At 39.0% G+C, this 26,060-nt stretch overlaps 1 protein-coding gene across 1 annotated transcript; it reads left to right on the top strand.

Annotated features, from left to right (window-relative positions):
• Nucleotides 1–3,506: 3,506 nt before the first annotated feature.
• Aga (aspartylglucosaminidase) lies at nucleotides 3,507–24,532 on the top strand. The gene is made up of 9 exons (XM_004657114.2): nucleotides 3,507–3,746; nucleotides 6,231–6,384; nucleotides 7,135–7,247; nucleotides 8,728–8,840; nucleotides 19,311–19,422; nucleotides 20,425–20,500; nucleotides 21,950–22,057; nucleotides 22,697–22,830; nucleotides 24,303–24,532. Exons 1-9 carry the CDS (start codon nucleotides 3,620–3,622, stop codon nucleotides 24,401–24,403), a joined length of 1,038 nt encoding a protein of 345 aa, XP_004657171.2. The 5' UTR covers nucleotides 3,507–3,619; the 3' UTR covers nucleotides 24,404–24,532.
• The last annotated feature ends 1,528 nt before the right edge of the window (nucleotides 24,533–26,060 follow it).

Here is a 26,060-nt window from a genome sequence, read left to right as displayed (position 1 = left end):
TCACGCTTACAGCTTTGAACAAGGAGCAAAACACAGGCATGTTTCTAAAATGGATTTCACAGCATCAGTACAAAAGCCAGAGGGTCTTGGCTTAGTGTCTTAAGCCTCAGATTTGAAATACTTAGACTCCCATAAACTACAGCGTTAAAACCTCTGTGGAACCACAGCTTCAAATGCTATCAGGGGAGACTCAACACCGCATCCTTTTGAGATGGATAAATTGAAAGCCATGAAGTTTATAGGAAAAGGAGGGGAGCCAGCAGCTGCCTACAACTACTCTCCGTCAACTTCCAACAAAGAGAAGAGAGAGGCAGAGAGAATTAATATGGCTATGTGTATAACATTGTTTAAGATTCCATTGGAGATGCTCTCTCCTTCGGAACTTATTACTGATAAGACTTGGTAGGCTCTTATGACATCGAGAATTTTCCTAAGCCTTTGTGTACCATCTTCATAAACATTTAAACTAAATTCTAGGTAACACAAAGCAGAAAGAAAATGTTATTTTTAATTCCCATTTAGTGCAGTGAAGGAAATTTTACAAGCATACTTTAAAATATATTTTAGGTTTCCAGCCAATTTTCTGGAAATTTCTTATTCTGTTTAGACAGCTCCCTCCTGACAATTGATTGACATTTGGAAAATGCTAAGCTGTTACTTAACTATGCCACAGAAACAATTTCAGGATGGGCCAGAATGAATAAAATTAGTATTTGTATTAAGTATATAGACAACCAGATAGAAAAAGTACAGTACACACCCAAGACTTGGTTGTGGGCTTGTTGAGAATGAGTTGCGCTTAGATTCTTTACAATGGCTGTATATTTATATGCATACCTATGTGTATATGATATATCATATATATATATATAATACAATGGCAATATATATATATATATACACACACACACACACACATATATATATATATGTATGTGTATGTATGTATGTATGTATGTATGTATGATCCTGTGACTGTTATAGTCCTTAAATGAAATAATTTACAAGGTGTAAATTTTTATAAGGTTAAAGATTAAAGGTTAAAATTTACAAAGAAAAAGATTAAGCAAAGCTTAAAATTGAAGTTCAAAACTAAGTATAAACATGTGAGTTGATTTATTTTATCTTAAAGGTTTATTTCCTTTTGAAATGAAATTGTAAGGTAGTTTTATGAGATCCATTATTTAGATTTAGCATTGCGAGAGGAATGCTTATGTTGGAAAATGCAAGGTTACAAATATTTTGGCCCTAAATAAGCATCATGCTTTTGTTACTTTTAATATCCTTGTTTGAGGTGTCTTGAGGAAAACACACATTACCTCTGTAGCCAATTTTAGCTTTATCAATTGTGTTTCGACCCCCAGTTTTCAGGCCAAGTAAACCAGATCCCAGTATTTTTTGTTGTTGTTTTGTTTTTCGAGGTTTTTTTAGTTTTTCACTCTAGTTCAGGCTGACCTGGAATTCATTATGTAATCTCAGGATGGCCTAGAACTCACGGTGATCCTCCTACCTCTGCCTCCCGAGTCTTTTCCCTCTCTTGTTCACTTAATTTTCCTTGTCTTTCTATCCTGTCAGTATACTAACTTCTGGTTGTTTTAGCTAAAAGACACACACTGCCTTTTAATGACACCTAACATTTTTCTGGAAGAATCAGGAAGATGCTAATAGTAATAGAAAAGGAGAGTAATTTGTCATCAATTATAACTTTTGAAGAAGTGTCTCTAGGCTATGTAACTGCTCAGTTGCTAAGGAAAATGCAATCAGAAGTCAATGTATGTTTTTCTTACTTTCTTGCCCTACTTTATCCATCTTTCACAACTGATATTAGCTTTAGGCTCATTACCCCAGCACAAATATTTGGTTCCCTCTCCAAAATTCCATGGGAAAAAAAAAATACAACATTTCCTTTTAATTACACCTATTTTTTTTTTTTTTTGAGGTAGGGTCTTGCTGTAGCCCAGGCTAACCTGGAATTCACTATATACTCTCAGGGTGGCCTCTAACTCACAGTGATCTTCCTACCTCTGCCTCCCCAGTGCTGGGATTAAAGGCATGTGCCATCACACCCGGTTTACACCTAACTTTTTTTTTTTTTTTAACATTTTTTAATTTATCTCTTTGAGAGAGACAGACAGAGAGAGAAAGGCAGAGAGAGAGACAGAACGGGCGTGCCAGGGCCTCCAGCCCCTGCAAACGAACTCCAGATGCGAGTGCTCCCTTGTGCATCTGGCTAACGTGGGTCCTGGGGAACCGAGCCTCGAACCGGGGTCCTTAGGCTTCACAGGGAAGCGCTTAACTGCTAAGCCATCTCTCCAGCCCTACACCTAACTTTTAAATATACCCTGTCATGGTATAATTATTTTAGGCTATCTTATGCAGTTTAAATTATGTATTCGGTTTCCTAGAAATAAGAGCCTCCACGATTTTGTAAGTCTCACAACTCTCATATAGTTCATATTTTACCAGTCTGGATAAATTTGTAGATTCTCTCTAAAATTATGTATTGTCTCAGCTACATGGACAACCATTCCAGAGCCCAGAGGGATCACACTGGCCCTTGCTCACATATCTGCAGCCAACTGAATCAACCGGTGGACTTGAGCGCACAACTATGCAAGGACGTCCCCATTCTTCCTTTTATACAAACTTCTTATTTTTTATTTTTATTTTTATTTTATTTTTTAGTAACTAATGGTCCCAGCCATGAAGGTAAAATATGCTTCGAATTGAGTGCAGGTAGACTTCTTGCTCAGAGGCCAGGAGTTTGCACTTCAATGGACTATGTCAAGGGAAAATTCCCCTTTACCCAGACTGTCCTTTTCTTCCAGCTCAGAGATTGAAAATGAACGGATGTCCTACAAAAGCTGAGGTGAAGAAAGTATGGGGAGAAATTAATAATAAGAAGAATGCTGGGCGTGGTGGCACACCTTTAATCCCAGCACTCAGGAGGCAGAGGTAGGAGGATCACCATGAGTTCGAGGCCATCCTGAGACTACATAGTGAATTCCAGGTCAGCCTGGGCTAGAGTGTGACCCTACCTTGAAAAACCAAAAATAAATAAATAAATAAATAAATAAATAAATAAATAATAGTAATAGTAATAATAATAATAATAATAATAATAATAATAATATGAACCTGGTTGGAAACAAACACACTTCACCTATATTTACTTATCACTTCAAATTTCTGGGGAACTCTAGCTCACATTTTAGGTTTGGCAAACTTAAGATCCAAATAAATCACACTGCAATTATCTAAAGTTCCCTGGGTCATTTAACTCAAGGCTGCACAATTTTATACTTATTAACCAATAGAAAGACCAGTTTATCTTTATAGGGAAAGAACAACAATTCGGTGGCTTATAAGAAGACCCAAAACTGGCATAGCATCTACCAAGCGCCACAGCCACTGCCTAAAGTTCACCCTAGAAAGGGAAGGGCTAATCTCGCGAGAGTTGAGGGAGCAGTGAGGAAGAGTGGGCGTGGCTTCCTGGAGGACGGAGCTACGGGGTCACGAGGTCAGAGGGTCGGGTGGCTCTTCTGTGCGCATTGGTTTTGCGACCTTTCTCGCGGGGGTTGCGGAACTTTTGTCGCGCGCCTCGGGTGGGCGCGCAGCTATGGCTCGGAAGTGGAATCTGCGCGTTGTTCTGCTGCTGCTTCTGCTGAGTCCGGCGCGGGCGCTCGCCTCGGGCCCTTTGCCGCTGGTCCTCAACACTTGGCCTTTTAAGAATGCCACCCAAGCAGGTGCGGAGCAGCGGCCCGGGGTGGGGTCTGCCGGTGGGGAGCTTGGGCTCACGGGCCCTACTGACGTGATGGGAGCCTGGAGGGCAGAGAAACCCGGGGCTGGTCGGTTTCAGCAGTCCATGGTTCCCGTCCTGTCCCTGCACCCTCCCTGCCACTGCTGTGACATCACTGCCTTTATCTACCCTGTACCTATGTATACATTCCACTCTGTCCTGACCTCAAACACCCAGGAGCCTTTGCTTTTGCACTTCTGTGGCACCCACACTATTTTTTGTGGCAACCCAGTTTCTTCAAGGAGTATTTTCTGTCTGCTATGCCACCTCTTGTTTGTAGCCCTTCACTCCTGAAGTACCCTAGATTCCAGTTCACTGGGGCGAGTGACAATATCCTATTTACTTTTGTTGATCCATGCTTGATCGCTGGCCTTGTTACTTACATACACCACTTGATCTTTGCCCAAAAGCTGAAAAGTGATTGTCATTTAAAATGAGAAGTTCCTGCCTAGGCTTTATATTAAAATTGTCTGCTGAACAAGGGCGATGGAGATAGATACTGAGGACACTTAACACCTACCAAACCAGAGATCCAGAGGCTCCTAAGTGCTTATCAGTGAAGTAGACTTAAAATGCTCCCAACATGGCTTAGGGAATTTGGCAGAAAGAATGTTAGAGCCACAAGTTGGGACATTTTGCACTGAGACGTTGCTCCCTCCCCATAATGCATGACCCACAATCCCACTGGGGTTGACCTGTATCCCCAAAGAAGGCCTGTTCAGAAAAGGGGCAGGGAGGAGGGAAAGAATGTTACCAACATGTGTTGTTTACATACAAAATATGTCCATATCTAATTAAAAAATGTTGCTTAAATAAAAAAAAATTGTTCAGCTTCTTGGATTGTGGACACCTATGTGAAGGGTTCCTTTGTTTTGTTTATAATAAACAAACAAACAAAAAAAACTCAGTGATTTTACTTTCCTGTCAGAAGGGTGAGAACCCCTAAGCTAAGCTATGAACTGTCCTCATTCCCAATCTGAGCTAGGTTTCCATCTGTTGCATATTGGTCGTATTTACTATTAAATGCCATTATCATGGAATTTTTACATAGTATTCATGTTTTGTTTCTTATATGGAAGAATTACAGACCCTTTCAACCCATTGGAGGCTGGTAATTGTTATTTTTCTCTGGGCTAAAATGACTCCAAAATTCAGTGGAGGTAAATTTTAAAAAGTTATTTATTTAAGAGAGATTCATAGAGAGAAGTAGGGAGAGAGAGAGAAGAGAGAGAAGGAGGGAGGGAAGGGGGGGGGGAGAGAGAGAATGGGCACACCAGGGCCTCTAGCCACTGCAAACAAACTCCAGACATGTGCATTTGGCTTACTAGGTATAGAGAAATCAAACCTGGTTCCTTAGGCTTCTTAGGCAAATGCTTTAATCTCTAAGCCATCTCTCCAGTCCATTTTTTATGTTATAGATGATTCATAGAAATCAGAAAACAACAAATCAGATTGAGAAATGTACTCCCAGTGAGAGTGGAAGGCCAATAGTTTGTGCAGGGGACAGTTCTAGTTTTGTATTGATTGCCTGTATAAGTATTCAAAGGAAGAACTTAATGAAAATCTTAACTCTAGCCAAGCCCATACATGCAATAATGATGTTAAGGTACTTACTAACAATAATGCTTGTCCTTGAAAGAATTCTTGTTAATGAAGAACTTGTTCATGCCAGACCTGCCCACTCACTGTATGAATGTTCACAGAACACAGTAATTCCAAAAATATGGCCACCCTAGCCAAAGTGACTACTTTTGAAATGAGACACCATTTGCAACATACAATATGACATTGAGCAAATTAATTCACCTGTGAATATTTCCTCTTTAAAATGAGCACTGTAATTATACAGTATTACTTCAAAAGCTGGTATGAAGATTAAATGCATGAATTAGTTCACTGAAAGTCCACATTGTAATAATTTACTTGCTGCTGTAGTATCACTGAGACTTGTTATAGGTGTTACTTCCATGTCAGTATTAGTTATGCATATTTTAGTAATCTGATGAGTGGCGCATGCCTGTAATACCAGCACTCAGGAGGCTGTGGTAGGAGGATCTTGGCTTGCAAGTCAGGGCAAATATGATGATGAAGAAATTTGTAAGGTTGTGATCAAAAACATTTCTAGTTTAATTGACTTTGATTATTCAGTTTCAACTGTACTTTTAAACAAGAGAATACTTACTTTTTTCCTTATACAAACAAATACTGAAATAAGTTAAAAAAATAAACATTTTTGAACCAACAGTCTGAATTTTTCATAGTTTCTACTGGTACAATTTTGTTGCTCACATTCTGGCTCATTTGTTTCATTTGATAAATGAACCTACTACAAACTCTGCTGAGTAGTGTAAATGCGAAAAACTACGTAGGTGTCTCAAAATGAACTTGGCCTATGGCATAACTATAAACTAGCACTGTTGTAATTTAACAGCATGGCAGGCATTAGCATGTGGAGATTCTGCCCTGGATGCAGTTGAGAAAGGCTGTGCTGTGTGTGAGAGAGAGCAGTGTGATGGCACTGTAGGCTTTGGAGGAAGTCCTGATGAACTTGGGGAAACCACACTGGATGCCATGATCATGGATGGGTAAGGAGGCCTTCAGGACCTGTTTCTCTGTCCACTTTTGTGTCTTGTTGAGTTACATTTGGGATTATATGCATGCATTTCCTCACTGTTTAAAAATACCTCGGTCATGAATTTCCTTCTCAATTAAAAAAAAAAAATCACCCAGATAGTGGAAATATCACAGGAAAATAAGTAGTCTTTCAAATCCAGGGATCTCCCAGGTTACAAAAGTATATCGTTAACTCAATAATCATTTATCTTCCATCTGCAAATGCTGTGGTTTGCTTTATCTAAAGCCTTAGGACCTCTTTCAATGGCCATATTTAAAATAAGGTTAGAGAAACTGGGAATTTAGTGCTGCTGGGATGTATGATAAATGGACTTTCTGTTTTTTTCTTTAATTTTGACTGTGAAAATCTAAGAACTTTATGATATCTTCACTTTTATGGTAAGATGGTAGAGTATATCCTTTAAAATTAGTGCTTAGAGAAAAGTAATTAAAATTTTTTTTGTTTATTTTTATTTATTTATTTGAGAGTGACAGGCAGAGAGAGAGAGAGAATGGGCGCGCCAGGGCCTCTAGCCACTGCAAATGAACTCCAGACACGTGCACCCCTTGTGCATGGGTCCTGGGGAATCGAGCCTCGAACTGGGGTCCTTAGGCTTCACAGGCAAGCGCTTAACCGCTAAGCCATCTCTCCAGCCAGAGAAAAGTAATTTTTATATGAATAGTACCTTAATAAATCCTTTTTTTTTTTTTTTTTCTTACAGCACTACTATGAATGTGGGAGCAGTGGGAGGCCTTCGAAGAATTAAAAATGCGATTGGTGTGGCTCGGAAAGTACTAGAATATACAACACACACACTTTTAGTAGGAGAGTCAGGTATTCTTTATCTGTTTTTGAATCTTCCTATTTATTTTGTCTATATTCCCTGTAAATAGAACTCAGTATGAAGTAAGGATCAAACAGACCTAAGTTAAAATTCTACCAGTTTTACTTACTATGTATCTAAGTGGATAGATTACTTAACTTACACATCTCATTTTCTTGTCTTTAACACTAATTTTTGTTTTGTTTTTGGTTTATCAAGACTATGTTTCATTCTAGCCCAGGCTGACCCAGAATTCACTCTGTATTCTCAGGGTGTCCTCAAACTCACAGCAATCCTTTTACCTCTGCCTCCCTGGTGTTGGAATTAAAGGCGTGTACCACCATGCCTAGTTTTTAACACTAATTTTTTAAAACAATATTATCTATAGATAGGTAATTACTGACGTTAGATCCTCCATCAGATTTTCTTCCTGACTTACATTTTATTTTTACTTTTTGGCTTTTTTCCAAGGCAGAATCTCACTCTAGCTAAGGCTGACCTGGAATTCAATATGTAGTCTCAGGATAGCTTCGAACTCATGGTGATCCTCCTACTTCTGCCTCACAAATGCTGGTATTAAAGGCATGCACCACCACACCCAGGTTCTGAGTTATATTTTTTAAAGTACTTTTTAAAATATTTTAATTATTTATTTGAGAGAGAGAGAGAATGAGAAAGAGAATGTGTGCACCAGGGCCTCTAGCCACTACAAATGAACTCCAGATGCATGTGCCACCTTGTGCATTTGGTTTAAGTGAGTGCTCACACTTGTCTGAAAAGCCAAAGGACACAGGTTCGATTCACTAGTGCTCATATAAAACCAGATGCACGATACAGCACATGCATCTGGAGTTCCTTTGCAGTGATGAAGACCCTGACAAGCCCATTCTGTCTGTCTTTCTATCTATCTATGTATCTCCCTATCTACTTGACTCTCTCTGTCTCGAATAAATTTAAAAAAGAAAAGATGAAGATCTGGAAACTGATTTTTTTCCTTAGTATTTAAGGTGGGGGGAGAGAATAGGCATACTAGCATACTAGGACCTCCTGCCACTGCAAATGCAGGTACCACTTTGAAATCTGTCTCTGCTTTGGGCACTGGGAATCAAAGACCAGGCTGTTAGGTTTTGCAAGCAAGTGCCTTTAGCTATTGAGCCATCTCTCCAGCTCTGGAAACTGATTCTTTTATTTTATTTTAATTTTTTTTTGGTTTTTCGAGGTAGAGTCTCACTCTGGTCCAGGCTGACCTGGAATTAACTCTGTAGTCTCAGGGTGGCCTTGAACTCATGGCAATCCTCCTATCTCTGTTGGGATTAAAGGCGTGCGCCACCACGCCCAGCTTGGAAACTGATTCTTAAAACTACTCATATCTTAATCTCTTTTGAAAGCCTGTGTCTACCCTGGATGTCTTTTTGTACCTCCCTTAAGAGACAGCTGACCTAGAATACTCCTGTTTATGTAATTTGTTTACATTTTTCTTCCAATCTCCAGCCACCAAGTTTGCTGAAAGTATGGGATTTCCCAGTGAGGACTTATCTACCAACAGCTCTCAAACTCTTCATTCAGATTGGCTTGCTCGGAATTGCCAGCCAAATTATTGGAGAGTATGTACACATATTCAATTTTAAAATGTAAATTACTTAAAAATATTTAGTAATAACTCTTTGGCACTCTATTACCTGCCAGTTGTGTAGAATGTTGGTTAACATACTGACCAGGTATTAGAGCAATGATTTAAGTTCACACCAAATTTCTCCATGAATTTCCCTGAGCCATTTTGGGTTCATTTTAGGTCTACTTCAATGATGAGGTCTTGGAGCCTCTGTGTCTCTGGATCTCTCATTTGGTAAGAGTTGAGTGTTCTCTGTGTCTATCTCCTTCACCCTTGTGCTGGTACCAGGTTCACCAAGAAAGCAGCACTCTTGTTCATTTCCCCAGTTACTCTATGGTTTCAACTGGGGCCCTAGTGAAATGCCATTGGTTGATCCTCTTCTCAGGTTCTGTATCCATCTGAAAAAGAGGAGCAAATTCTCCAATGCAAAGTTAAGTCAGCACCAGATAAATGGGATAAACAGTGTTATTTTAGAGGGAATTTAATAGGTGTAGGCCCTCTTGTAGTCAACAATTGGTGGAAACTTGATATTGGAGAGCAAGTTTGTTTTGTGGATATGGTTCTGACTTGTTTCAGGGTTCCAGCTATGGGTTCCATTCCACTGAGAAGGTCCATTAGCCAAATCAAGCAGTTGGTTACCTACCATAGCTGTGTACCACTATTGCACTTGGGTGAGCATCACATCAAGTTGTTTGCTGCTGAGTAGCTTAGACCATGGGTTGCTTGAACAAATGTTGGTCATTTTCCCCGGTCGCTCATGTAGCACCTTCTGGCACTAGACAAGCTAACTAGGGACTGACTCTGTTCCAGATTCCAGCCAAGTCACTCATGTTCTATACCAACAGTATATGGTGTCTTTGGCAGTAGGGTCTTACCATTAACTTTTGGTAGGTTGTCAAGCAGTCTGACAGAAATCTGTCTTTTGGAAAACCTTGTAGATCTCAGATCAACAGCTCATTGTGGATGTAGAATGTATGCTGGTACTGGGAGATCCAAGCTAGTGCCAAAGGAAAAGAAGGAAGAAAAAGATAGGAAAAATATGTAAGCAAAAGAGAAAAGAGGGCAAGAAAGATAGAAAAACAGGAGATTAAGATGAGTCTTCATCATACCTTCTCCAAGGCCCTGTGATTCAGGTGTTCCCTCTAAGGACCTAATGAAGGTTCTACCTTTTAGTCTGTCTTTCAGGGTATAGGATTTTATGGTACCATTTCCACTTGGGTCCAGTTTTGTGTCCCCCATCCCCTCCCGTCCCACCCTCCCTATTGCCCAGTCCTAGAGCTGTTTATTAGGTACATCAGAATCATGGGCAGATTCAGGTTGAAAGCCAGTGACGATTATCTTTCTGCAATTGAGCGAGTTTGCTGAGAATGATCTGTTCCAAGTTTGACCATTTTTCTTCAGATTTCATTGTGTCATTTTTCCTTACTACTGTGTAGAATTCCATCATGTAGATATACCACATCTTGGTTATCCATTTTCCTAATGACAGGCATCTGGGTTGAGTCCAGCTCTTAGCTATTATGAATTGAGCAGCTATAAACATGGTTGAGCCCATCTGTCTGACCTGAGGCATGGAGCATTTAGGATGAGTGTCCAGTAAGAGAATAACTGTGTTGGTAACTCTATATTCATTATTTTCAGGAATCTCCATATTGTTTTCCATAGTGGTTGCACCATCTTACATTCCCACTAACAATGAATGACAGTTCCTTGCCAGTGCTTGTTTTCATTTGATTTTGTAATGTTTGCTATTCTTACTGGGGTAAGGTGGAATCTCATAGTTGTTTTAATTCGCATTTCTCTGATGATTGGGGATGTTAAACATTTTCTTAAGTGTGTGTTTGTATTTCTTCCTCTGAGAACTCCCTGTACAATTCTCTGCCCCATTTTGTGAGTGGGTTGTTTGAGTTTTTATTGTTCAGGATGTTTAGTTCTTTGTAGATTCTAAGAATTAGGACTCTTTCAGTTGTATAGCTAGCAAAAATTTCTCCCATTCTGTGGGTATATCTATTGGCTCTGCTTATTGTATGTTTGTCTGTGAAGAAAGTTTTCAGCTTCCTGAGATTCCAATGGTTGAGTGATTAATTTCTTGAGCTACTGAGGTTTTGTTCAGGGAGTCTTTTCCCACTCCTATATCATGAAAAGTTCCACCTATTTCTTCTTCCAGTAGTAGCAGAGTTTCTGGTCTTATAATGAGGCCTTTGATCCATTTGGACTTGAGTTTTGATCATAGTGAGATATGGGAATTAAGTTTCATTTTCTTGCATATGGTTATCCAGTTTGTCCAGTACCTTTTGTTGAAGATACTGTCTTTTTTTTTTCCAGCCTGCATTGTTAGGGTCTTTGTCAAAAATCAAGTCACTGTAGTTACTTGACCCAAAGTTCAGGTCCTAGATTCTGTTCCACTGGTCTATAATCCTGTTTTTATGCTAGTACCATGTAGTTTTTATTACTATGGCTCATAGCTTTAGATCAGGTATGGTGATGCCTCCAGAGGTGTTTCATTTGCTGAGGATGTGCTTGGATATCTGAGGGCTTCTGTCATTCCATATGACTTTTTAGATCATTTTTTCTATCTCTGTGAAGAAAAATGTTGGGATTTTTATTGGTATTGCATTAAATATGTATATTGCTTTTGGTAACATTGCCATTTTAACAATGTTAATTTTGCCTATCCAGGAGTATCAGAGGTCTTTTCATTTTCTCAAGTCCTCCTCAATTTCTTTCTTGAGTGTTTTTATGTTTTTATTGTATAGGTGTTTAACATCCTTGGTTAATGTTATTCCAAGACATGTTTTTGTTGTTGCTATTGAAAAATGGGACAATGCCGAATATTTCTTTCTCTGTATCTTTGTCTTTTGCATATAGAAAGGCTATTGACTTTTGTACATTGATTTTGTATTCTGCTACTTTACTGAAGAAGTCAATCATCTTTAAGAGGTTTGAGATGGAGGTTCTCAGGTCACTTATGTATAGAATCATGTGAATAGGGCTAACTTAACTTCTTCCTTTCCAGTTTGTATGCCTTTTATTTCTATCTTCTGTCTTGTTGCTTGATCTAGAACTTCTAGCACTATGTTGAAGAGCAGAGGTAAGAGTGGACAACCCTGTTTTGTTCCTGATCTCAGTGGGAATTCTTTCCTTTTCTCCTCATTAAGTATTATTTGGGCTTTAGGAGCTTTATATATAGCCTTTATTATGTTGAGATATAAATCACCCATGCCTCTTCTCCAATGTTTTTGATCATGAAGTGATGTTCTAGCTTATCAAAGATCTTTTTTGCATCTATCAAAAGGATCATGTGGTATTTGTGTTTTAGCTTACTTGTGTATTGTCGTACAGATCCCCATATGTTGAACCACTGCTGCCTTCTGGGATGAAGCCTACTTGATCAAGCTGGATAATGATTTTGATGTGTTGTTGAATTTGGGTGTGAGGATTTTGTTCAGGATCTTCGCATCTGAGTTCATCAGGGAAATAGGCCTATAGATTTCTTGTGGCATCTCTGCCTGGTTTTGGTATTAAGTGATAGTCGCTTCATAGAAGGAGTTGTTGAGCTTTGTGTGCTCTCCAGTTGTATGGCACTGTTTGAGAAAAATTAGTTTCAGGTCTTCCATGAAGGTTTCATTGAGTTCAGCTGAGAAGCCATCTGGTCCTGGACTTTTTTTTTTTTTTTTTTGGACTCTTCTTTGTTGGGGAGGTTTTTAATTACATTTTCAATATTGATAAGTGTGATAGGTTTGTTTAGGAGATTAATCTGCTCTGAGTTTAGCTTTAGGTGTTATGTGTGCAGGAATTCATCCATTTCCTCCATCTTACCCAGTTTTGTGCAGTAGAGGTTTTTGAAATGAGTTCTGACAATTCTCCCAATTTCACTTATATCTGTTGTGATCTCCCATTTTTCATTTCTAATTTTGTTAATTTGAAGTGTCTTTTTTTTTTTTTTTTTGCTTGATCAAATTGGCTAAGGGTTTATCAATCTTGTTTATTTTTTCAAGGAAAAAAGCTCTTTGTCTTATCAGTTTTCTTAATTGTTTTCTTAGTTTCCAATTCATTAATTTCTGCTCTGATCTTAATTATTTATTTCCATCTGGAGCTTTTTAATTGGATTCTTCTTGTTTTTCCAGTGCCTTTGAGTGGATGGTTAGGTCATTGATTTGGGATCTCTTTGTCTTTGTTATGAAAGAATTTAGTGTTATGAATTTTTCCCTGAGGACTCCCTTAATTGTGTCCGGTGAGTTTTTGTACATTGTGTTCTCATTGTCAATTCATTTCCAAAAATTTTACAATTTCATTTTTTATTGCATCCACTACCCATTTATTGTTTAAAGGTATGTGTGGTGGTGCATGCATTTAATCCCAGCACTCAGGAGGCAGAGGTAGGAGGATCGCCATGTGTTCAAGACCACCCTGAGAATACAGAGTGAATTCCATATCAGCCTGGGTTAGAATGAGACCCTACCTCAAAAAAAAAAAAAAAAAAGTTGGTTTCCAGGAGCTGGTGGGAGTCCTGGTGCATCTTTTTGTTTTTAATTTCTAGCAATACAGCATTGTGATCTGATATCATGCAGGAAATTATGTTGATCTTCCTAAATATATGAAGACTGGCTTTATAACCTAGTATATGATCTATTTTAGAGAAGGTTCCTTGGGCTGCTGGGAAGAATATGTAATCTGTGGATTTGGGGTAGAATGTACTGTAGATGTTCATTAGGTCTAATTGATCTGTGCTTTTGTTGAGCTCTCTTATTTCCCTGTTAATGTTCTGTTTGGATGATATATCTGTTGCTGATAGGGGAGTCCCCAACCATGATGCTATTTGTGGTTATTTCTGTTCTGTTGTCAAGTAGGTTTTCTTTTATGAATTTTGGTGCACCTGTGTTTGGTGCATAAAGATTGATGATTGTGATATTATCTTGTTGGATCCTTCCCTTGATAAGTAAGGAGTGGCTTTTGTTGTCTTTTTTTGATTACTTTTAGTTTAAAGTCTATTTTATCTGACATTAGTATTGCTATGCCTGCTTTTTTCTTATTTCCATTTGTTTGGAATATCATTTTCTACTTTTTCACCCTGAGAAGACAGCAGGTTGCAGGGTCTAATTTTCTGATCCACCCTGTTAGCCATTAATATTTTGGGTAATAACTGTGAGGTTTGATTTAATCTGTGCTGGGGTTTTCTTGGAGTTTGTAGTTTGTTTGCCTTCTCTGAGTTTGGTTATTGTGATCTGCTTCTTGTAGACACTTGAGGTTCGTTATTTGATTCTCCTTTGTGGAGAATTCCCTGAAGTACTCTCTGTATGTTTGATTTTGTGTTCATATAGTTGTAAAGCTGAGTTTTATCATGGAAAGTTTTCTTTCACCATCTATTATGAGGGGTACTTTTACTGGGTAGAGTAGTTTGGGTTGGAAGCCATTTGTTCTCAGACTTTCCAGTGTTCCACTCCAGGCCCTTTTGGCTTTCAGGGTTTCCATTGAAAAGTCTGAAGTAATTCTGATGGAGTTACATTTTATATGTAATGTGTTGTTTCTCCTAGCTGCTTTTAGGACTTTCTCTTTGGTTTCAATGTTTAGAGTCCTAATATGTCTTAGAGAAATTCTCCTTTGGTCTAGTCTGTTTGGAATTTTGTTAGCTTCTTGCAACTTGATTAGACTTTCTTTTGAGAGAGTAGGAAAGTTTTCTTCAACAGTTTTGTTGAATAAGTTCTCCATGCCTTTGGCCTCAATTTCTTCCCCTTCTGGTATTTCCATGGTGTGAATGTTGGGGTATTTAAGAGTATCCCATAGTTTACTCATGTTCTGTACACAATTATTTTTGAACTTAATGAAACTTTTGAACTCACAAACTATTTCCTTTGTTTCATCTTCCAGTTCTGAGTTTCTGTCCTCCACATGGCTAACTCTATTCTTGAGAGCATCTGTAGAGTTTTGGGCTTGTTCAATTTAGTTTGTATTTTCTACTACTTTTTTATGTATAGTTTCCATTTCCTTGTCAAGTTCCCTTTGCACATCATTTTCTGATTTTCTTAATGCTTCTTGGAATTCATCCTTGCATTTCTTTTTGTCTTCATCAAGCTTAGCCAGCTGTTGATTGAGGTCCTGTTTTGTTGTTATTGTTTGTTTGTTTTTTCTACTCGCCTTCAGATCATTTAACTGTCTTTGGAATACTTACTGGTTCTTTTCTATTATGTCTGATCTAGTGAGGACAGCATTCATACAATTATCTGCCTTGTTGCTTTTCTGCAAGACGTGCTGTTTGCTTAACCATGGTTGCATAGCTTTTATCTTCATTTTGGGGTTCTGATCTTACTGTCTCTTCTCTGTTTTGATTAGAGACATCCATTGTGGGACTGGGAAATCTTGTTGGATTTACTTGCATTTGATTTTTCATGTTATCCTTTTGCACTATAGTCTGCCTATCACAGAGTAGGAATCTTATTTCGTTTAGGAGGAAGCTCTTGTTTACACTTGAAGTGTCTTCAGTGATTATTCCCTTTTATGTTTGCTTTGACTAGGCTTCTGATGGCAATGGGGCTTGCCTGCTTGGAGGAGGTGGCAGGAGCCCATGAAGCTTAGGTGGGGGCCTGAGGATCTGATGAAGGGGCTTGTTGTTCAGTGGTTCAGGATATGGGACTGCGTGGTCAGGTGGCCCAAGGGGATGGGGGTAGGGTAGATTGGGACAAAGCAGAGTAGTGTTGCATTTGGGCTACGGAGGAGAGGAGAGGAGGGTGGGGCTGCTTAGTGGCTCCCTTATGTTGTGGGGTGAGGAGATGGGACAACAGGTCTGTTGGGACCCTGTATCAGGGGATGGATGGACTGCTGAGTCCTGTGACAAGTCAGGGTGGGGACATGGGAATGCCATAGTCAGGTGATGGGAGGGGGAGTGAGGTTGGGGGCTTTCCTGGTGGGGTGATGGGAAAGGAGAGAGAAGGGTGAAGAATAGACTGCTGGCCTGAGAAGATGGTCGCACATGGAAGTCCCCTGTTGTGGGAAAGTCCAGGTAGATGGGAACACTACTAGCCTGCTGGTCTGGGTCCACGCATTGGGGGGAGGGCAGCGAGTGGGACAGTGGTCACACATAAAGGACTCTGGTGGTGGGATTGCCTAGGGAGGGGGGGAATGCTAGCCTGCTCGCTTGGGCCCATGCATGTAGGAGTGGCAGCGAGTGGAGGTCCCTGGTGGTCTAGGGTGGGGGAACACTAGCCTGCTGGCCTGGGTCAGCACAGGGAGTAGTGGTGGCACATGGAACTCCCCAGTGGCGGGAAAGCCTAGGGAGGGGGGAACCCTAGCCTGCTGGCCTGGGTTTGCACATGGGGATGTCACTGAGTTGGATGACGTTAGTGGCCATGAGGCTCTGCAGTGGTGGAAAGCCTAGGGCAGGGGGGAAAGGTAGCTTGTTGGCTCACGGAAGGGCGTTGGAGCATGGACATCCCTGTTAGCAGGAAAGCCTGGGTGGGGAGGCAGGGGGAGACTGGAAATGCTAGCCTGCTGGCCTGGGTCCACACACCAAAGCATCAGTGAGTGGGATGGCATTCATGAGTATGGAGGTCTTCAGTGGTAGGAAAGCCTAGGGCAGGGGGAATGGTAGCCTGCAGGCCTGGGTCCATGGGGGAGGGGGAGCAGAAATGCCTAGGGACAGGTGAACCCTTGCTTGCTGGCCTGGCTCCATTTAGCCTGCTGTTAGTGCAGGAGGAACCTGTGGCTGGGACTGTGGCTAGGATGGCTGCTTGAGGGGATTGGGGGACTGGTGGGCTACCTGAAAGTCTAAAGAACATGGGAATCAGCAGATTCCCCCTTTGCTCCTCCATGCCCTTCTACTGGAGGACTACTAGGATCTTCAAGCCCCTAAAAACCGCAATGAACCCTAAATATCTTGGCTTTCCTTCCCCGTGAGGTGAGGCATGGTTACACATATGCCATCTTGACTGGAAGTCCAAAGGTGTCTCTTTATAAATATTCAAATATCACAACATTTTAAAAAAATCAAAGCATTTCTAGTCTCAAGCATTTTATGTAAGGAGTACTAAACTTGTATAATTATATTCTTGGATGTTGTTGAGAACATAATCATATAAAACCAGCTGTTTAAAAACGTAACTTGAAATCTTAGATTTCTTCAATTAGGAAAAAATGTGAAATTCAAAGGTCAGGAGACTGTAATATATATCTCATATTGTTGCAGTCCGGTTCGCATTGCTGGTAGAAATCACCCAACCAAGAGCAGCTTCTGGGAAAAAGAGATTTATTTTGGCTTACAGGCTCGAGGGGAAGCTCCACAATGGCAGGGGAAAACAATGGCATGAGCAGAGGGTGGACATCACCCCCTGGCCAACATAAGGTGGACAATAGCAATAAGAGAGTGTGCCAAAACTGGCATGGGGAAACTGGCTTTAATACCCATAAGCATGACCCCAACAATACACTCCCTCCAGAAGGCATTAATTCCCAAATATCCATCAGCTGGGGAGCTAGCATTCAGAACACCTAAGTTTATGGGGGACACCTGAATCAAATCAACACATTCCGCCCCTGGCCCCCATAAACTGATATCCATACATGATGTAAAATACAATGCATTCAGTCTGACTTTAAAAGTCCCCATAGTTTTTATCAATCCCAATGATGTTCATACATCCCCATAGTCCAAGATCTTTTAACTGAGCCATAATACCAAAAAATAACCTCAAAAAACCCATAATGGCACAAAATAAATATTCACACTGCAAAAGATGGCATTGGGCATAGCAAAGAAACATTCAACCAATACAAGTTTTAAAACAACCAGGCCAAATATCAAACTGTAGCTTCAAGTCCAACAACTGTAGCCAGTAACAAATCTTCAAGTCCGATAATTCTAACCAGCAACAACTCTCTGGCATTCCAATTCCACCCCTCCAGCTAGGCTACTCACAGGCCTGGGAAACTTCATTGGGACCAGCAGCTCCTTGGCAGCCATCTCATGGTCCCGGCATCTCCACTGGGTCTCCACTGCAAGCCACGCTTCATCCTCATGGCCCCATGGGGTCTTTATGTAGGCAACCAGCAAACCTGCTTCACACTGCCCATGGCCATTTCCAAAACACAAGACAGTGTTGCAAACCCAATGACCCTCTTTCCAGCATTTCTTATACTCCATGATACCAGGTAGGGTGCCAATTTGTTAATGCAGGGAGGAATAAAGCAGACTTTGAAGAACAGGACACTCCTTGAGCACTCAGGCCCTTTCAAAAGAGTCTACATTCTTCTTGTTGCCCTAGCACAGGTCAGCTAGCCCAGTCTCAAAGGTTGTAATCTCTCAGTTACAGCTGAATGGGCAACAGTTCACCCAAAGATTTTTCTTTCTGTGCCATATCCCTCTGCACACACCAGTTCATTTTTACTCAAAGCAACCCTGCACAACTTCTCAGGACATGGGCACAAGAGCAAGCTTCTCACACAAACTGCTAGCTCAGTCCAGGCAAAGCTTTTCTTCACCCTCATAAGCCAAACCTCATAGTCCATAGTTCTTACTGCCTTCAGGTCTTTCAGCTCCGAGCAGGATAGACCATCAAGCTGTACTTTTGCAAAGCATCTCTTAGGCCAAGGTTTCAAATCCTCCCACATTCCTCTTGAATATCAGTCCAAAAGGCCAAAGCCACACAGTCAGGTGTCTAGCAGCAATCCCACTCCTCAGTACCACTTATTGTTGCAGTCCAGTTCGCATTGCTGGTAGAAGTCACCCAACCAAGAACAGCTTCTGGGAAAAAGAGATTTATTTTGGCTTACAGGCTCGAGGGGAAGCTCCAGAATGGCAGGGGAAAACGATGGCATGAGCAGAGGGTGGACATCACCCCCTGACCAACATAAGGTGGGATACAGCAACAGGAGGGTGTGCCAAACACTGGCATTGGGAAACTGGCTTTAATATCCATAAGCCTGCCCCCAAAAATACACTCCCTCCAGGTGGCATTAATTCCCAAATATCCATCAGCTGGGGAGCTAGCATTCACAACACCTAAGTTTATGGGGGACACCTGAATCAAACCACCACACACACACACACACACACACACACACACACATATAATACATATATATACGTACATACATATATATATACACACACACATATACATATATGTATATATACACATATATACATACATACATACATGCATATGTACATATGGTCTTTTTCTTTGAGAATTATTAGTGAACTGAAAGAAAAACATTGTATCTGTGATTACACTGAATTTTACGCATATGAAGATGAAATTCAGGGAATTGCTCTATGCAATGTTTCTGTCTCACCCACATATATTTACTTTAAAAATTATCACTTTGAACATAAAACTTTGCTATTCTTTAAATTTCAAGTAACTAGATGTTTTTCTGTTTTTTCCACTAGTATTTAGTCATTATATACAATTATTTGTCAATTCCTGAAGCATCCATTTTATCAATAAAACTTGAATCTTGTTTACAGAATGTTATACCAGATCCTTCAAAATACTGTGGACCCTACAAGCCACCTGGTATCTTAAAACAGGATGATCCTGTCTGCATAGAAACAAATGTTCATGGTCATGATACGATTGGTAATTTGCCTCTTATCCGATTTTCTTGGTTATTTGTTAATGAAATTCTATAGGTCCTCTTCATTTTCCTTTGTGTACCAGAAGTTAGCTTTCATTACTTTAATTGCCAAGTAAGTTCCCCTTTGTCCTTTTTATGTATACCTAACAATAAAATACATATAAGTTCTTATGCATAATGTGTTCAAAATATATGTATAATTTTGTCTTAGCAGTTATATAGAGTTATATACTTTGGCAATTTACTTAAGACAGTGAAATGCAATAGATTATCAAACCTTTAATATTTAGTACTTTGATATTTTATATTATTTGCTATGTAGTGAAATCTGAAATATTTTTTCCAAGTTTTAATGCTGCTAATTTCTTAGCCTATATAAGTGATTTTATTGGGAATTGCCCTTGAAAAAGGTATTGAAAGTAACAGACCAGTTTAAGAACAGGATGTAAGACTGTCTATCAAGTGATTCTATGAAACTGTATCATTTTAATTTACAGACTAATACCCTCAGTAGAATTTTAAATGTTCTTAAATTTTCTATTCTACAAGAAATTAATAATAAAGCATTCTTGTATTCTTTTGTTAGTGGGTACAGTATATTAAGACTTAATACCATAGACTGGGTGACTATTATAAACACAGAGGTTGATTGCTTACAGTTGTAGAGTGTGAGAAATCTAAAAAATAGGCATTTTTAGATATGTAGGCAGTGTCTGTTGAGGCAGCATTTCCTGGCTTCTAGTTGACACCTCATTGTGCCCTCTCCTCACATGCTAGAAGAGACCTGTGGGCTGTCTTGTTATATGTTTACTCATTCCATCCAAGAAGACTCTACCTTCATGACCTATCACCTGCCAGAGGTCCCACCTTCTAAATCCATCATTTTGTAAATATAAATTGGGGAAGGGGCAGTCATTCGCACCCCTCATAATTATCAACTGTTCAGTTATTTGGTAAGATTAAGATAAGCTTTAGATACTTAGAATTTTTCTTTTCACTTCTAGGCATGGTTGTAATCCATAAGACAGGACGTATTGCTGCTGGTACCTCTACAAATGGTTTAAAATTCAAAATACCTGGGTTAGTGTTTTCATCAGAACAGATCTCTCAAATACCCAAAGATTCTAAAGCAATAAGTTCTAGGTGCTGCACAGTAACCGCTAAGTGTTGTGCAGTAAGTTCTAGGTATCCCACAAGTTCCAGGTGCAGGATACAAAGTACAACCCTTGCCTCTCAGATAATTAGTACATATGAAAGGAAACTTTTTCTGTTACGATCAGTGTCTACTAATGGCCAAAAGAGGAATCACAGCCCTTGTTTTTGAGTTCCAGAGTGTCATGAGTTATCTGTACAAGCTGAGTACCTAGCAATGCCAGTAAAGTGATACTGCAGAAAGAGACTTGAACCCCCAGAAAAGAAAAGGAAACAAGCAGCTTTGTGAAGGTGCAGGTGAAGACAAAGTAGGGCAGTCTTCAGGTTCAAGCATTCTGCTGGCTGGGAAAAAATAGTTTGAGGGAGTGAGTGATTGAATGAATGAATGTGTGTGTGTGTGTGTGTGTGTGTGTGTGTGTGTGTGTGTGTACATGCATATGTAATCTGTAATGTAACGGGAGTAGTGGAAGATAAGATAGCGAGGAACATGAGCCAGCTTTCAAGAGTTCTTAAGTTAGCTGGAGGAGTTTTGGGTTTTATTTGTTTGTAGCAGAAAAGTACCAAGTAAGCTTATTAAAATGAGAAACTTGTAAAAGTTTGGCCATTGCAAGAACAGATAAGAGGTAAGGAAATAATTTTGAACCTGTTCAGACCCTGCAGAGAGTCAGTGAGAAAAAAACTGATAATAATATCTGGTCTTTTTAAATATATGTCATCTTGACATATAATTAACTGATGACAATATATTTTGTTGTTAATTAAATCATTGGTTTAAGAGTAAATATTGTAATGGGTATGGCATAATGTTTTCATATATATACATGTGTAATAGCCAAACCAGTCTTCTTAGCTTGTGCATTAACTTGCATTTTTCATTAGATATGGACATATTTTTGTATGTAAACACACATTTGTACCATCCTTTCATACATAATATTTTGCTACTAATTGTAATATGAATATATACAATACATCTCTTCACCTTTTTCTCCTGCCATAACTGATTTTGTGTCCACACCTTCCCAAATATCCCAGTCTCTAGCATTTGGCAGCTACTGCTTTAAACTGTATTTATACACTCAATTTTCTACTCACGTATCTGATAACAGGTTTTTATGTTGTTAGTGTAGGTTTCTGAAAATCTAAGTTGAAAAGCTAAAGAAAATTTCTATAGTCTGGTAAAATAGTCACTTAGAACAAATTTGTTTGAAAACACCATAATGAAACCTAATTTATTATGTCTTAATAAAAAATGAGTTAATTAATTTTAAAAATATTTATGTGAAAATATCCCATACTTTTGAGACTTGTGATATGATGTAATTCACCCTGGATTTCCTGCCCTGACCTGACCTCCTGTCCTATATGCTCACAAAGTCGTGTGGGAGATTCGCCTGTGCCTGGAGCTGGGGCCTATGCTGATGACACGGCAGGGGCAGCTGCGGCCACTGGGGATGGTGACATACTGATGCGCTTCCTGCCAAGGTGTGGCTTCTTACCTCTGTGTGTTTTGCAGGTCTTTAGAGGAGACAGTTTGTGTCAGAACAAGAGACATTTAATGCTTCATATAATCTGAATTGACAGGCTTTTTAGAAACCATACACTTTCTGCCAGTCACTTAGTTAATGATCATTCACTTGAGTAATCATGGTTCTGTGAAATAGAATGTCTCTCATGCTCATTCACAGAGAGGATTTAAGATATATTGAAGTAATTGATGTGGGGCACTGAGTGAAGGAAGAGTGATAGTTGGTAAAAGTAGAATGTTACGTGTACAAATAGTCACTAGATATTTTGTACATGTACAGTATGTTCTTTGATGATAGCTCTTTTACACATGCCAACATAACTTTTCTGTGACATCTGGCTATTGCTACTAACAGTTACTCAGCCAAAATCAAATATAATATTCTTTATCTGAAATTAATGGTGGATGGTTTGAAGAGACGACATTTTAGCAGGGATTACTTTCCTTAGTATGAAGGCATTAACAGGAATTACTGATGTGTATTCAGTTATAGGTATTGTACCAAATGTGACAATTTTGTATTTTCAGATCTCTATCTTCAACGTAGAGTTAGTATTCATTTTGTGGTACTAAGGTTTCACTTCTGTTCAAATTAGTTACCAAGCTGTAGAATATATGAGAAGAGGAGAAGACCCAGGCACAGCTTGCCAAAAGGTGATTTCAAGAATTCAGAAGTATTTTCCAAAATTCTTTGGGGCTGTTATATGTGCCAATGTGACTGGAAGTTATGGTAAGTTGGATTTGCATTTTGTATTTGCGTGAACCTGGAAAGGGTTATAAAATACACACTTTTAGATATGTTACTATATAATATGCTGTATTCTGTATGCCTTTCAAATGTTAAAAATATACTTCAATCCCCTTTCCAATGGACTCTAATATTTCAGGTCTACTGGTCTTTGTCTCTTAGTTCTTATCTTTTGAATCTGTCCTAAAAGAAGTTTAACTTTGGTACTAGCACATGTTGATAGGCTGTTTTAAAATGCTTTTACTGATTACACATAAATAGAGATAAATTAATCTCTGCTACTTCTTTTGTACTGATTATATAAATGTTTTAGCCATTTAGATTTTTTTGAGACTCCAAAGAACAAAAAGTATTCTAGTTATCAAGCCAAGCAAACTAGCAGAATAATTTCTCCACTGTGCTTGAGGCATGTCTTTGCTTCATTTGCTTTCCTTATGGGCCTATCACAGTTTCAAAGCCTTTTAAAAAAGATCAGCCACTGCTGATTTTCATTAGTGAATTTTCAGATGGAAATGATATGCAGCTTACTGATCAATATGACTGACTAGGTTAGTCTGCTTATTATTGTTCTTTGATCTCTTACTTCCCACACTTCTGTATTTGAGAAACTTGTTTGAGGAATTTCTTGTTCTTTTTTTAAGTACTGAGATATAAAAGTCAATGAAGGTTACGGGGGAGGGAAAGTTTTGCATATAAAATGAGTCAGTTTCATTGATTCCCACTTAAGAAATAAACCATAGTAGGTTCAAAGTTGAATTTAAAGGTTGAAATAGAGCTGATTATGTAACTCTTCATGGTTTTAAAATATACTAGTTCTTTTATTTTATTTTTATTTTTTTTGAGGTAGGGTCTCACTCTAGCCCAGGCTGACCTGGAATTCACTTTGTAGTTTGAGGGTAGTCTTGAACTCACGGCAATCCTCCTACCTCTGCTTCCTGAAGGTGCTGGGCTTAAAGGTGTGCGCCACCACGTCCAGCTTAGTTCTTATTTTTAAGGTAATGACAGAAGGGACATCTAGCCTAAGGGTCAGAATAGAAACTGCACTCCCTTAGGCAAAAAGCATCTTGCCACATAACTTCTCTTTCCATAACAGTAAGAATAGAAAATAAATAGGAAGTAGTGTTGTGGGAGGATTTTACCAATGAAAGATGGAATGTACTAATGACTAAGAAAATATTTTTTATACAACTGAATAATTTATTCTAAGAAAGGTATATGAAAATAGAGTAAAATAATCATAGTGATGGCATGTGTATAGGATGGGTTGCCTACCACATATTTTTTATTCTCGTGGACAATTAGCTACTTCAGCTCTAAGGAGGAAAACATTTGTGTATTTTTACGTAGCTTATATAGTTGTAAGTATTATAACAGCCCAATTCCAAATAGTTTTTTTTTTTTTTTTCTCAGTAGGTGCATCCTGTAACTGCTAAACTATCTCTTCTTTGTCCAAGGTGCTGCTTGCAATAAACTTCCAACATTTCCTCAGTTTAGTTTCATGGTTTATAATTCTCTAAGAACTCATCCAGTGGAGGAAAAAGTCAACTGCACCTAATCTGTCTTGTCTGTCAGCATCTGAATTTAAGAAGGCTGGAAAGGTTACCACTGACATCATAGGATGGTCCTCAGTTGCTGGAAATTATTGTGTAAAATAAGTACAAAAATAAATTATGCTTAAGTGACACTTTCTACATCTAATTTTTTTTTATTTAAGCTCAGTGTATACCTTGAAAATGATAATGTATTTGTGTGTGATATATGATTTGATATATGATTTTTGAATTGCTGATTAATGTTGCTGAAATTGCTGCTTGGAGGAATTTTTTTCTGCATTGATATAGTAAGTCTAATTGAGTCATCTACATTTGATATACTACATCTACATTAAGATATACTACACAAACTTTTCAGATGCAGAGAAAAAGTAACACTGGGTCTCAGCATACTAGTCCTGATTGGATTTCAGCATGCTAGTTATATGTCTCTTAGCAGTGGTTAATTAGGTTTTACCTAATTTCCCCTAATAGCTTGAAGCAGGGAGAATGCTATTAATGTTGATGCCTTTTTATTTCATGCATATAGAGAAGTATGTGTGATCATCTGATGAACAACTTATGTTGATTTTCTTTGAATTTCTCCCTAAGTGCTCAGCATGTGAAGGTTGTTAGCCACAAATATCTCTGATCTTTTGGCTACTAATATTCAGTATTGATAATTTCTTTTTTTTTTTTTAATTTTTATTAACATTTTCCATGATTATAAAATATATCCCATGGTAATTCCCTCCCTCCCCACCCCCACACTTTCCCGTTTGAAATTCCATTCTCAATCATATTACCTCCCCATTACAATCATTGTAATTACATATATACAATATCAACCTATTAAGTATCCTCCTCCCTTCCTTTCTCCACCCTTTATGTCTCCTTTTCAACTTACTGGCCTCTGCTACTAAGTATTTTCATTCTCACACAGAAGCCCAGTCATCTGTAGCTAGGATCCCCATATGAGAGAGAACATGTGGCGCTTGGCTTTCTGGGCCTGGGTTACCTGACTTAGTATAATACTTTCCAGGTCCATCCATTTTTCTGCAAATTTCCTAACTTCATTTTTCTTTACCGCTGAGTAGAACTCCATTGTATAAATGTACCACATCTTCATTATCCACTCATCTGTTGAGGGACATCTAGGCTGGTTCCATTTCCCAGCTATTATAAATTGAGCAGCAATAAACATGGTTGAGCATGTACTTCTAAGGAAATGAGATGAGTCCTTTGGATATATGCCTAGGAGTGCTATAGCTGGGTCATATGGTAGATCAATCTCTAGCTGCTTTAGGAACCTCCACACTGTTTTCCACAATGGCTGGACCAGATTGCATTCCCACCAGCAGTGCAGAAGGGTTCCTTTTTTACCACATCCCCGCCAACATTTATGATCATTTGTTTTCATGATGGTGGCCAATCTGACAGGAGTGAGATAGAATCTCAATGTAGTTTTAATCTGCATTTCCCTGATGACTAGTGACGTAGAACATTTTTTTAGGTGCTTATATGCCATTCGTATTTCTTCCTTTGAGAACTCTCTATTTAGCTCCTTAGCCCATTTTTTGATTGGCTTGTTTGATTCCTTATTGGTTAACTTTTTGAGTTCTTTGTATATCCTAGATATTAATCCTCTATCAGATATATAGCTGGCGAAGATTTTTTCCC

This window comes from Jaculus jaculus, chromosome 1 (assembly GCF_020740685.1).
Source record: "Jaculus jaculus isolate mJacJac1 chromosome 1, mJacJac1.mat.Y.cur, whole genome shotgun sequence".
Classification (NCBI taxonomy): Eukaryota; Metazoa; Chordata; class Mammalia; order Rodentia; family Dipodidae; genus Jaculus; species Jaculus jaculus.
This window is presented reverse-complemented; position numbering and strand designations above follow the sequence as displayed.

Bases quoted from the DNA above. Each gene is read 5' to 3' on its own strand.
- Aga (XM_004657114.2), top strand. From the start codon at position 3,620: ATGGCTCGGAAGTGGAATCTGCGCGTTGTTCTGCTGCTGCTTCTGCTG. The intron at 19,423-20,424 runs GTAATTTGCCTC...TTTCACTTCTAG, and splicing joins TCATGGTCATGATACGATTG to GCATGGTTGTAATCCATAAG. The intron at 22,831-24,302 runs GTAAGTTGGATT...TCTTTGTCCAAG, and splicing joins CAATGTGACTGGAAGTTATG to GTGCTGCTTGCAATAAACTT.